The 13,313-nt window shown below is 47.6% G+C and overlaps 1 protein-coding gene across 5 annotated transcripts in view; it reads left to right on the top strand.

Moving 5' to 3' along the window:
* atp11b (ATPase phospholipid transporting 11B) overlaps nucleotides 1–13,313 on the top strand; it is a 43,346-nt gene that overhangs the window by 18,088 nt on the left and 11,945 nt on the right. For 3 of the 5 annotated variants that reach the window (XM_060068097.1, XM_060068092.1, XM_060068093.1), the window contains exons 18-29: nucleotides 223–404; nucleotides 1,037–1,240; nucleotides 3,082–3,235; nucleotides 3,554–3,656; nucleotides 4,006–4,151; nucleotides 4,710–4,769; nucleotides 5,064–5,191; nucleotides 5,368–5,506; nucleotides 6,632–6,655; nucleotides 7,040–7,105; nucleotides 7,452–7,555; nucleotides 8,444–8,609. In XM_060068097.1, coding sequence (XP_059924080.1) covers nucleotides 223–404; nucleotides 1,037–1,240; nucleotides 3,082–3,235; nucleotides 3,554–3,656; nucleotides 4,006–4,151; nucleotides 4,710–4,769; nucleotides 5,064–5,191; nucleotides 5,368–5,506; nucleotides 6,632–6,655; nucleotides 7,040–7,105; nucleotides 7,452–7,555; nucleotides 8,444–8,609 — 1,476 coding nt within the window. Of the gene's footprint in view, nucleotides 1–222; nucleotides 405–1,036; nucleotides 1,241–3,081; nucleotides 3,236–3,553; nucleotides 3,657–4,005; nucleotides 4,152–4,709; nucleotides 4,770–5,063; nucleotides 5,192–5,367; nucleotides 5,507–6,631; nucleotides 6,656–7,039; nucleotides 7,106–7,451; nucleotides 7,556–8,443; nucleotides 8,610–9,811; nucleotides 11,932–13,313 lie in introns of those variants that run through there. The other 2 variants (XM_060068096.1, XM_060068094.1) reach the window with 2 other exon arrangements.

The following is a 13,313-nucleotide window of genomic DNA, read 5'->3' as shown; positions in this document are numbered from 1 at the left end:
CCTCTCTCCCCTCTCCCTCTCTCCCTCTCTCTCTCTCTCTCTGTCTCTGTCTCTCTGTCTCTCTGTCTCTCTGTCTCTCTCTCTCTGTCTCTGTCTCTGTCTCTCCTCTCTCTCTCTCTCTCTCTCTCTCTCTCTCTGTCTCTGTCTCTGTCTCTGTCTCCCTCTCTCTCTCTCTCTCTCTCTCTCTCTCCCTCTCTCCCTCTCTCCCTCTCCCCGTCTCAGAAGGGACTGCGGACCCTGGTGGTGGCGTGCCGGTTCTTCAGCCCGGAGTCGTACGCGGAGGTGGAGCGCCGCCTGGGCGCGGCGCGCACCGCCCTGCAGCACCGGGACGAGCGGCTGCAGGAGGCCTTCGACTTCATCGAGCAGGACCTGCAGCTGCTGGGGGCCACGGGGGTGGAGGACAGGTACGGGGCCAGCACAGCAGGGGGGCCTCACAGGCAGGGCCGCTGGGGCAGCAGGGGGCCTCACAGCCAGGGCAGCAGGGGGGCCTCACAGGCAGGGCCGCTGGGGCAGCAGGGGGGCCTCACAGCCAGGGCCGCTGGGGCAGCAGGGGGCCTCACAGCCAGGGCAGCAGGGGGGCCTCACAGCCAGGGCCGCTGGGGCAGCAGGGGGCCTCACAGCCAGGGCAGCAGGGGGGCCTCACAGCCAGGGCCGCTGGGGCAGCAGGGGGCCTCACAGCCAGGGAATGAAGCCCTCAGATGCGGTTCAAACTGTGGCCGCTCCAGACGATGTTGGGATCAGACCTTTACGGACTCCCTCTTTTACAGTTTCTTTCTTTTTACAGTCGACTTCTCAACATTTGTAAAGAATTCTGACGATTCACCGATACATCACATAAACTCAGGGAGCGATTGCTTTGATCTTTCATGCACCTGACTTTAATAGACTTCGGGACTCACTAAAACCGGAGCCATCGGTCTCATTTGAGAAGGTCGAGGGGATGATTGAAGTCGCATTAAATAAGGAATGCTCTGGTTTTTAATAGCTTCCCTAATCATCTCCTTGTATTATTCATAACACGATAACCCTCCCCCAGGCTCCAGGACAAGGTGCAGGAGACCATCGAGGCCCTGCGCCTGGCCGGCATCAAGGTGTGGGTGCTGACGGGGGACAAGCACGAGACGGCGGTGAGCGTCAGCCTGTCCTGCGGCCACTTCCACCGCACCATGAACATCCTGGAGCTGCTGCAGCAGCGCACAGACAACGAGTGTGCCGAACAGCTCCGCCTACTGGCCAGGAGGTAAGACGGGAGAACGACGCAGTGGAATGCTAAACAGGGGGTAGGGTAGTCTGAACAAACAAAATGTGTATCCTCTCACAAATCTGCCTTAATTTGCTCACTGAGAAATATTCTGCCCTGCTTTGAGCAGCGAATCATTTGTGAAACCAAAAGTAATGGGTCCTTCATTAAATGAGTCCTTCTAATGTGTAGAGAGTAGGGATGGTTCTCAGAAGGTCTGAGCAAAGAGGAACTGTTGCTAAGCATGGTGCTGAACTCCCGCCTCCTGGATACCCGTATGTGTACACGTTGCTGTTCCCTTGTGGCTATGTGCGGGAACTACACTTGTTTTTGTGGCCTTGAGCATCTGAGTTTCTCGTACACCCTGGGCCGCTTTTGTCACTAGAATTGATACATGAATGAAAGGCTCCTTGTATGAGACGGACGTTCTCGAACACCCTGTACCGCTTGCATCTCTAGAATTGATACCTGAGAAAGAAGGCTCTCTAGTCGCCAAGGACATATGAGGCCTGTTGGTATGAATGTGTGAAGTTATGTCACACCGTGAGGAACAGATATTGTTCCCTATTCACTCACTCACTATTCCCTATATAGTGTTCATGATATAGTGCACAAACCAGAATTCGGACACTACGCTGAACATATCTAAACGTCATTTGCGTCAGTATATGCGCCGGGTATTTGTGTGACGCAGACAGACGCGCCCACATCATGTACACAAACCGGGCACTCGAGAGGAAAGCTGGAGGTTGTATTGATGTTGAATGTTACATTTCCTTGATCAAGGTTTTTTTTATTAATTTTGAACGTTACATTTTCGATGTTAAATCCCAAATAAATTGATGACCTTTCATTTCATTCCATCATTAAATGTATTAGTTTTCGCGGTTATTCAGCTTCTTCTTCTCCTCCGGAAAAACACGACCGCATTGCATTGTGGTGTACGGGAGAAACATGTAGGGAACATCGTATGTACACTCAAATTTTGGGTATTTTAAGTCCACCATATAGTGCATGAAATTAACCACTGAGAATTCGAACACCACTACAAAATGGCGAGCACCCTCTACAGTGCACTATATCCGTGATGGGGAACGATGTCGAACACAGCTACGGTCTCTGTGGTTACGTGGGTGGGCTCTGCTCGTCGGAGTCTCCGTGGCCCCGGAGGGATCGGTTGTTCTCTGGGGTAACCGTGGTGATTCTGATGAGTCATTACCAAGGTGGAGGCAGGAGACCCGTTGCTATGGCGACGGCATCGATTTGTCCTAAAGAAGATACCGAGACTAATGAGCCCTGAGTAGAAGTGCACATGACGGCACACTTCTACACTGGGCTCGTTAGTCTCGGAATCTTCTTCCGTCTTGTTTTCCTTTGCTTTCTTCAGTTTTCTCGCATCCCTGTTTCCCTCCGTCTCTTCTGGTACCATATCTCTGACCTCCTGCTGACCCTTTCCCTCCCTGTCCGTTTGGACTCCCATGTATCACTCTTTACATTTGAGTTCTCCCTCATGCCACCACGTTGCTCCTCCCTCCCCCTTCCCTTCCCACTACATTTGCATTTGGTGGATTTTGCTGACGCTTTTATCCAAAGCGACTTGCAACCATTCATTCATATACCGACGGCGGAGCCGACCACGCAGGGCGACAGCCAGCTCATAAGTAGCAGTTAGGGTGAGGTGCCTTCTCAGGGACTCCTCGAGCTCGGAGGAGCCGGGATCAAACCAGCAACCTTCCTGTTACCAGCCAACCCGCTCTCCCTCCTGAGCCACATGCCGCCCACTAATGTCCTGTTTGATGGATCCCTTCCCTCCCTCCCTCCCTCCCTCCCCCCCTCCTCAGGATCAACGACGACCACGTCATCCAGCACGGCCTGGTGGTGGACGGGGCCAGCCTGTCTCTGGCGCTGCGGCAGCACGAGAAGCTCTTCATGGACGTGTGCAAGAACTGCTCGGCCGTCCTCTGCTGCCGCATGGCCCCCCTGCAGAAGGCCAAGGTGAGGGGGCCCCACTGACCCCCCCCACGTCCCGTCAGAACCCAAGGGAACGCTCAAACCCAAGCATGATTCAAGTCCTCTGGATTGGAACAGCATGACTTCATAGGGATGCACTGGATCTGTTTCCGGTCGCGTCTAAAAGGGCACTCGATCACAAAGTGGATTGGGCGATTTCACAATTGCACTGACTTAATCCATCTCTGTCGTTATCTATCCAGTGCTTTGCTTGTTCTCTTCAGAGGTGACTTTTGGCTTTGCTTCATGTTTGAGGCGAGGGTCAGAAGGTAATATTTAGCTCTGGTTCCGTGCGGCGTTCAGGTGGTGCATCTGTTCAAGACGTCCCCGGAGAGGCCCATCACCTTGGCCATCGGAGATGGGGCCAACGATGTCAGCATGATCCAGGAGGCCCACGTGGGGATAGGTATGCATGCATAAGAGCCAACGCACACACGCATTCAGAACGAGACGTCGCTGGGTGTAACCGCGGTGTAACGTGGGGTCGGCTTAGCTCAGGAGGTACAGCAGTTGATTTGTAACCCGAAAGGTTGCTAGTTCGATCCCCAGCCCCTCCTAGCTGAGTGTCGATGTGTCCCTGAGCGAGACACTTAACCCTAACCGCTCCTGACGAGCTGGCTGTCGCCTTGCATGGTCGACTCTGCCGTCGGTGTGTCATTGTGTGTATTAACTGATGTAAGTCGCTTTGGATAAAAGCGTCTGCTAAATGCCCTAATTGTAATTGTAACGTGTGGATGTGCGTGTTCCTCCCTCAGGCATCATGGGGAAGGAGGGGAGGCAGGCCGTGAGAAACAGCGACTATGCAATCGCCCGGTTTAAGTTCCTGTCCAAACTGCTGTTGGTCCACGGCCACTTCTACTACATACGAATAGCTCATCTTGTGCAGTACTTTTTTTACAAGGTAATTCTTGGCAGGCACACTAGTTCAGGTAGCTTACCCTTAGTCTCTTGAGTTAGTTTAGGTCTAGTTTAAGTTGTGTAGCCGTTCACAATCCCACCACTCCTGGCTCCACCGCTGCATCCACACGCACGAGACCAAACCGGCAGACATTTCTCTGCGAAAAGACATTGTTAAGTCATCTTATCACACATTCGGCACATCAGCCGTCATCAATGAGAGGAAACGCTGACTTCAGTGGCCTCCGTCTATCACTCCGTACAGCCGCGTGCTGCGTGGGACCAGTTTAATATTGTTATTCTGCGCACGTCGGTCACTTCAGACTGAGAGCAGCTCACACTGGATCTGATACTGGCTGCATTTTATAAATAATGTATCCAGCCAAGGTAAAAAGCAACAGCTCAGCTCAATATCTGAGCAATAACTAGGAATTGAGCACTAAAGCATGCAGTGTGACCGGAGCCAAAGTAACGTGTGTTACAAATGTGTTCGTGCCCCTCAGCCTGAATGATGTGTAATCTGTTTTTGTCATTCTGTCTCTCTCACTGTCTCTTTTTCTAGAATGTGTGTTTTATCACACCACAGTTTTTATACCAGTTCTTCTGTCTGTTTTCACAACAAGTAAGTCTCTATCTCCGTCTGTCTGTCTGTCTGTCTGTCTTTGCATCCCTTGGTTTTCATGCCTCTTCACAAATCGTTCACATCAATGTCTGCTCGATGCTGCGAGAATCACGGCTTGAGTCCGCTTCAGTCACTGATCATTTGAGGTTCTTTAACCATGATAGTTTAAAGGAATAGTTTGGCTGTGAAAATGAATCCTTCCCCCTGTGTTAGAACCAACATAATCCCTACCTAACCGATCTGCTCCGTAGCGGGTTCTCACAAAGAAGGGTGCTAACAGACTTCTGTTTGCAGACCCTGTACGACGGTGCATACCTGACCCTGTACAACATCTTCTTCACCTCCCTGCCCATCCTGGTGTACAGCCTGTTTGAGCAGCTGGTCCACCCCCACGTCCTCCAGACGAAACCGGCCCTCTACAGGTCAGGGGGAACAAGACGACATCTAACTCGCACTTTTGCAGTTGCATGTTATTTTATGCACTCTTATTTCTGTTCTACTTTGTTTGTTTTTCGGTCTAAATGGCAGCATGAGTGACCTGAAGATAAAGGTGGTTTTCAGTGGTTTTTAATTCTGTGTTTATCTCATCTCCTCACAGGGACATAAGCAGGAACTCTCTTCTCTCCTTCCGGACCTTTCTCTACTGGACTCTGCTGGGATTCTGTCATGCCTTCATCTTCTTCTTCGGGTCCTACGCTCTGATAGGAGAGGATACCAGCCTGAATGGCAACGGACAGGTGTGTGTCTGTGTCTGTGTGTGTGGGATCGTGTGTCTGTCTTTTAGTGGTGTAACCAAAAAAAAATATATAGAAATTTGTTTGTACGGTAGGTATTCATATCTGAGTTGATCGGGAAGCCACAGCCGCCCACGCAGCGATGCAATGTGATGTTGTAGCTTCGCTCTTTGCGTTGTCAAAAATAGCACTGAAAGATAAAAACGATAAGTTTGTAAAATCGTGATTCTGCAGCAGTTGGCTCAGCCAGCTCCGATTCAGGCAGGGAAAGGGAACCACAGTATGAATGTACTTTCTTCTTTTATTTATGGTATACTTTACACTTAAATTCCTTTTCGAATAAGAAAGGAAACTTTAGCGACCATCTGAAGCCTGAAATGATGTATTGGGACAGCCCTGGTGTGTATTCACTGTTGTATTTGTCTGTGTTTGTGGTTGGTTGTTGTCCTTAGGTGTGTGTGTAGGTGTGTGTCTTTTAGATGGTAAAGAATATACATTTTCCGGAATGAAATGTATGTATAAGCTGTGATGACATTTTTGGAACGGTTCATCACTGTCAATATGAGTCTCAGAATGCTGAGGGCACAATGCAAGTCAACACCACGTCTGTACAAGTGTTTGAGTTGTGTTTGTGCGTATCTCTGTCTGTGTGATTTCTTTGGATTGGCTATGAATGTGCTGGACAAATCTCTGCCAGTTATTGAATTGGGCTTTATGCCTTTCTTGTCCTCCTGCCTCTCTCCTCATTGATTGTCCCCCCCCTCTATGCATCTCTCTATCAGCCTCTCCCTCTTCTGTCTCCCTCGTTCTCTCCTTCTGATGCTCTGGTCCTTCTCTGTGTGCCTGACCAGCAGCCTGTCTCACAAGCAGCCAATCGGCCTTTAGAACAGTCTTTAACCTGTTTCTGTGCCCGTCTTCATGTCAGTCAATGTGTCCCCCTCTTCTCTCCCACTCTCTCGTCTACCTCCCCTGTGTCTCTGTTTCTACATCCCTCCCTTGGTTTTGTGGTTTCTGGATTTCCCAAACTAAAACAACGACTCCCTGTGGTTGCTTTCTCTGGCTGGTTTTCTTTCCGTCTGTCTTCATTTCCTTTTCCTTCTGTTCTTTTCACGCTGTGCATGTCTTCAGGTCTTGCGGGCTAACAAGCAGCTGGTAAGCAGAGCGGTTCAGTGCATGTGTCCCCCGGTTCGAGAGTAGTCTACATTTCGTCCATTTAACTTTTTAAGTCAGGATTATCTCTTCCTCTTTTAGCCGTTGCTAAATATTCTGCATGTTTTTTCAACCATCCTTTGATGTTTCAGCAACAGTCTGATAGTCCTTCCATAGTTTAAGCATTATCCTCATTCGTCCCTTTTAAAGTATTCCAAAAATCTCCTGCACACCGAGGGTAACTAAAACACATAAATGTATATGAATGAACTTAAACATATTCATATATATATGTACGATTTGGGTTTACTGCATTGTGCTGAGTTAACGTCGTGTTATCATGCTGTTTTGGTGTTGTTTTCCTGACGGTTGTGTTTCTGTTTTCAGATGTTTGGGAACTGGACCTTTGGAACACTGGTGTACACGGTCATGGTCATCACTGTGACACTACAGGTACAGGGTCTTCACATAACACAACAAACCGCTTGACCAGACCCTCATGTTGTCCCCAACCAATCCTAAATGAATTGCGGTCGGTTTTCTCAGTCTTCCCTCAATTATCTCGACAGGCCAACAATCACTTTGCTAATGATGTCTGGCTAAAATATAATTAGGCTAACCTCATCATCACGAGCAATGAAGGGAACAGTTGATATAGAAGTCTGCAGGGCTGGGACGGAATTTCAAGTGTGTGTGTGTGTGTGTGTGTGTGTGTGTGTGTGTGTGTGTGTGTGTGTGTGTGTGTGTGTGTGTGTGTGTGTGTGTGTGTGTGTGTGTGTGTGTGTGTGTGTGTGTGTAGCTGGCCTTGGAGACCCATTACTGGACGTGGATGAACCACTTTGTGACCTGGGGTTCCATCACCTTCTACTTCATCTTCTCGCTCTTCTACGGAGGCATCATCTGGTGAGAATCCCAAAGACCAGAGTCGGGTTGTGTCGGTGTCTCTCCACACAACCAAAGGCAGGGCATTATCAGTCGATCATGGTGTGGGTGGAAGTGGAGTCATGTTGAGCGCACAGCCATGCTGGGAGGTCTTTGATGCATGAGGGCACAGCGGGTATGTATGGTGAACACGAGTCAGGAAGGTAACTGATGCAGGATTGTAAAACACAATAAGTGAGCAATCTGAACCCTTGAGTTAATGACTACTCTAATATAGTATAGTATACTCTTATACTGACCTACAGTAAAGGATATACATTAGATTCAGATTCAGTTACTTTTTTTTACATCTTATCGTACAAGTAAACAAGAGTAAAATTCTTAGGCTTGGTTCCTCAACAGCCACATAGCAGCAACAATACAAAAGGGAAGTAAATGAAGTAGGGATGCACCGAATATTCGGCCACCGAAAATGTTCGGCCGAAAATGGCCCAAAACATAATTTTCGGTTTCAGCCGAAGGAGTAAAAAGAATATTGAAAAGCAAGACAAAAAAGTTTATAAAGGACATTTAATTGTTTGATTTATGCAATAATGAAAAATTAAAGCAAAATTAATGAAAAACAGCAAAAGCCACATTCGTATTCGGTTTCGGCTTTCTGCCTACTGTTCCACTATATTCGATTTCGGTTTCGGCCAAGAATTTTCATTTCGGTGCATCCCTAAAATGAAGATAAGCCATAATAAAAAATAAGTAGCAGCAGATAACAGATAATACAATAACAAAAATATAGTAATAATAAAAAAAAGTAGAGGAACATTATGTTGGTTATATGTCCATTGGTGGTTCTATGTGTGTGGTTGTCGCTCTGTCCTGCTCTTCCTCCCCTAACCCTCCCCCTTCCTGCAGGCCCTTCGTCCAGACCCAGGACATGTACTTCGTCTTCGTCCAGCTCCTGTCCAGCGGCTCGGCCTGGTTCACCATCATCATCATCATCGTCACTTGTCTGTTCCCGGACATGCTGAAGAAGGTCCTTTACCGGCACCTGCACCCCACTGGCACCCAGAAGAGCCAGGTATGGGGGGGGGGGGCCTGGGACCGTCTGGCCGGGTCTGGGATGTGTCCGTTAATATGTTCAGGGCTGAAGTCATGTCCACGGCCGTGATATTGTAGTATTAGACTGGGTAGCCCCGGCCATTCTGCCCACGACCTGAAGGGTCTGGAGAAGAGCAATACATTTCTTTCTAGTTTCGATACGTTTTTGCGGTAGCCAATCACCAGGCTGGCTTTTCTCCCTGGCGCGCTATTGGCTGGTTTAAGACAATGGCGACAGGGAAGCGATGGCAAGCAGCCAATTGCGTACAGAGTCATTTGAACTAGGACCGTCGATCACGCCTCTTGTGCTGAAGAAAATGACATCAGCTTCCCCAGACCAACGTGCAATCTACGATTGAGCCTGGTCTGGCAATAACCAGGCTAGTATAGTATAATATAAAGGATATCCCATAATATAAGAGTAACCTTTCAATGTGACAATATTTCATTTCTTTATGTATTATTCTAAGCAGCCCTTTCGCATGAACAACCAGAAAGTATGACTGCATTGAAGCACCGATTTAAAAAGGGTTTTATTAACCAGCATATAGAAATGCAATGAGGGACGGTGAGGTAGAAAGGTTTTTCACACACTGTAACATCGTAACTCTTATCAAAGCCCTTTTCTCTAAGAATCACCCTCTGGCTTCCAGGAATAGTTTGGTGAATAAGTCCCAGCTTCGCTGTTGTTCCCTGCTGATCACACTGATGCCCTAGGGTGCTTTACACCCGTGAGAACACACACTGACACGTATGGCAGTAAAACGAGATCATTCCCTTCTCTTCCAGTTTCTCCTTCCTCTAGAATAGAAATAATAACTTTCCTACTGTTTAAATTTCTCTGTGGTGTTTGTTGTTTCTTCTTTAACCTTCGTCCTGTTTTTGTGTGTGTGTGTGTGTTGGTGTGTGTGTGTGTGTGTGTGTGTGTGTGTGTGTGTGTGTGTGTGTGTGTGTGTGTGTGTGTGTGTGTGTGTGTGTGTGTGTGTGTGTGTGTGTGTGTGTGTGTGTGTGTGTGTGTGTGTGTGTGTGTGAAATGATTGGTTCTAACTCACTGCGTGTGTGTGTGTGTGTGTGTGCACACACTCTTGTTTTGACCCTTCCTCCCTGTATTTGTGTCTACGTGTGCATGTTCTGTCTGTGTGTGTGTGTGTGTGTGCTCTCCTGTTTCCTGTCCCTGTGTAGATGTACTCCAACCGCGTGGTCATAGAGGATGACTTCATCGCTCTGCAGCCTCTGTCGCGAGCCAAGACCCAACTGGGCAAGATTAGGTAGATGAGATGAGGAGGAGGCCGTCCTGGGACAGCACACCCCTGTAGAATACCAATAGAGCCCGAGTGCCTTCTGCTCAGACATTCAGAAAAGAAGAACGGGTCATACGCTGTGCTTCACTTTGTAGATTTGGCATTGTGGGGGGGGTCTCTCGAAACTAGTATTCAAGAAATAGTATTCACGTTATGTTGAACGTAACCATGGGTTATCATGTGTTATTATCTATACTTGGTTCATTATATTCATCTATCTTACCCTTTAATTCTATCTGGAACGTTTTTAAATGATCTCCATCACCCTGATTAACGAGGCTTAGAATCTGCATCTCTTGCCCCCCTCTGCAGTGCACTTCCATGAAGTAGAAATATTGCTTGGTTAATTGCCACACATACAATGCCCACACATTTTGCGTTGTTCTTCTTTCTTCTTTTATGAATGCTTAATCATGGAATATGTTAGTTTTCGCGTAAGCGAGCTTTAGAGTTGTGCAAAATCAGACGACCGCAAAACAATTTATGGAAATGAATTCCCTGAATAGAAGGGACTCTTTAAGGGACGTTTTATTCTTAAGAAGCTTTCTAGTTATACGGAGTAAATAGCAGAAGAAGAGTTGGGTTAGTACAGGTTTAACATTGCAAATGAAAATGGTGTGATCCCAAGTCTGGCCTCTCGTACATGCGTCTGTAATTCGGCCTAACACTGGCAACATGCAGCCCCAATACGGCTGGACTTGCACAGGAGAGTGTCCCATGATTAATCTTCTGGACAAGAAGTACTACATACTGCAATGTCCTCCTCCTGTGTGACTCCAGCCAGTAGTCTGATCCGTCTTGCATACGTCTCTCATTCTCCTTTCATTAATCCGCTCTCGGGTTATAGCTTAGACCTTAATGCATACCTGTACACTGTACAGTAAGATGTCCGGGTATGTACGAGAACATGTCTGTATACATGTTCCCGTATATATACAGGGGCTTGTCTCTGTATGCATGTCCCGATCAACCCTTCTGATAGCTAGGAAGTTAAGGCATTGGGAGGGTGCCGAGAATTCTTTCACTTCCCAGACTCTCTCAACCCTCCCATTCCCGGCAAGCCAGCCCTCTTTATTATCCATCAGTGAACTTGAGATATGACGCATGAGTCACAGCCATTATTGCATGTCTGGGTTTCAAGCGGTAACTTGAACTATTACCGTTGCCTTGAGACCCGACTTCATTGCTTATGCCTCCCACACCATGATTTATTTCTACTGCCATCTCACCCTGCATGAAAAACCAACATGGCAGAATGAATGAAAGCACTTTGAAACGAGAGTGAATCTAGACTGATGCTGTTCTGTGGCAGTCATCACAACACAGAGGACTCAGAATAACAGGTCCTGTTTGAGGGAACATTATAACCACCGTGCTAACAATACTAAATTGTCCTCTACCTGTACTCCTCAAATCTCACCGATCACCAAATGCGGGGGTCATAGCCCCTTTGGCTGGCTCTGCATCTGGTCACGGTCGGACTGGCATGCCCCATTCTGACCGCTGCATGGGCCAGCTGTACCTGATCCTCTGCTGTCCTGATATGCAATCCCGTTGTCCCTGGGTGAGCCTTCAGTAATGTGTCCCCAAGCCATGTTTCAACGGATAGCGGATCCTACCAAGCTCACTGTAGCATGGTAAATACCCTCACCCCATCGGTACCCCGGTCACCACCCCATCTCTAGCATGGTGCAATGTGCCTCCCCTGCCCCTGCCCCTCAGGTCTTTACCGTCAGATCCTTCCCACCGCCGACGCGCTCTGGTCCTGGTCTCACCGGCCTGTATGTCTCTCTATAGGCTGTGGACTGCCTGACTGTCACAGCACATTGTAGTGCATGTGTTGCTGGGATTGGCCTCATTATAGGGAGTGATGATTGGCCAGTAGATAATGATAGGCTGCTGTAAAGTGTACCTTAATATGATGGCACGGTCCTAGGATGGATATGCTTCAACGGAGCTAGCTTGGCTTGCTTTGCCATAACTTGGCAACAGTGGCTTCCAGTCCATTGGGTCATAAAATAAATGACAATATCTTTAACTAAAGTGCTAATTTATTAAGGTACAGTTTCCTCAAATGAAAAATAGACTACTATATTACTGTGATCATCGACACTGAATGGTTGATTTATTTTCAATGCAATGAAAACATTTGAACTCGTTCTGTTGAGTTTGTTTGCTAAACTGCGATCATCAGTCACCTGTGTGAACGACCCTGATAGGGGATTGGTTCTGCAAGGCCTGTGCTGCTTGCATCTTTAAACCTTCTTCGCTGGTTTTGTTTTAGCAAGCCTCTTCTGCAGCTTACGGTGCTATTAGTGTCTGACTCGAGACGCCCACGGTAGTAAGGGCAAGGAACAGTTTGGATTTGAATAAAGGATGTGTTTGAAATTTTAAGTTACATTTTTGCTAACTTAAGTAAAAAATGAGCAGAAAAACACAATGCCACTTCAGGGATCGCAGTAAATCTTTTGATCACGGTCACAAATTATGTAGACAGGAGGCGTCGGGCAGTTACTGGATTTGGTACCTTTGCAATGAGGGGATCTCCAACAGCACAAACTTCCTGTTCTCCAAGAGTGCATGAAGTTAATGATGGTAATGTTTTGTTAATGCATCCAGGTGCACTGAAAGCATTCGTTTTTCCATTGAGTACTTTTGCAATTTTGCTAAATCAGGGAGGAGGTCATCTCCGAAGTTGGCTCCGGGTCTCTGTGGGTTTTGTGGCGTCTAACGGCTCCGGAGGTCCAGACGCAGGTTAATTAACCTGAACAGTCGTGGATTTTGCCTCTGCACCATTTAGCAACATTCTTTTCCCATGAGGAAGCCCGTTTCCTGTGGCTGTTTGGTTTTCTGCTCATTTTAACGGCGGTAGCTGAAATGGCTTTGCTGCTCAGTTAAAGTCTTAACCCATCCCCTCTCCTGCTGGGAAATGAAAGCCGCTCCTCCAGTGACCCCATCATCACCTTCCAGTAGAGTCGTTAGTCATTCAGGAGCTTCTCATTAACACCTGCCAACCCGAGCAGAGGAACTTCCCATCACTCAGGAACGAGACCTTACTTCGTCTTTTACCTTAAATGGCAAACATTCGTTTTTTTTAACGTCACCGGAGAACGGCCTTAAAAATGGAAAACCAGTCATATTTATTGTTGTCTTTACGCAGTATTCTGCTACGTGAATGAACACTGTAGATGGAGGGTTAGGGGATGATTAACTGTATGCCTAATCGACACCCTGAACTGCTTTGGGACTGGTTGTTCTGCTTGCATACTGGCACAAACTAAACTGGCCGGCCGTTGAGAGATACCGATTATTCTTTCATTAACCACTCACCGGCTTGCTGGCTAACCAATGATTGAAGCCTCTCACTCAATGATTAGCGAGCT

This window comes from Gadus macrocephalus, chromosome 12 (genome assembly GCF_031168955.1).
Source record: "Gadus macrocephalus chromosome 12, ASM3116895v1".
Classification (NCBI taxonomy): Eukaryota; Metazoa; Chordata; class Actinopteri; order Gadiformes; family Gadidae; genus Gadus; species Gadus macrocephalus.
Note: the sequence above shows the minus strand (reverse complement) of the source record. Positions and strands in the feature narration are given on the sequence as shown.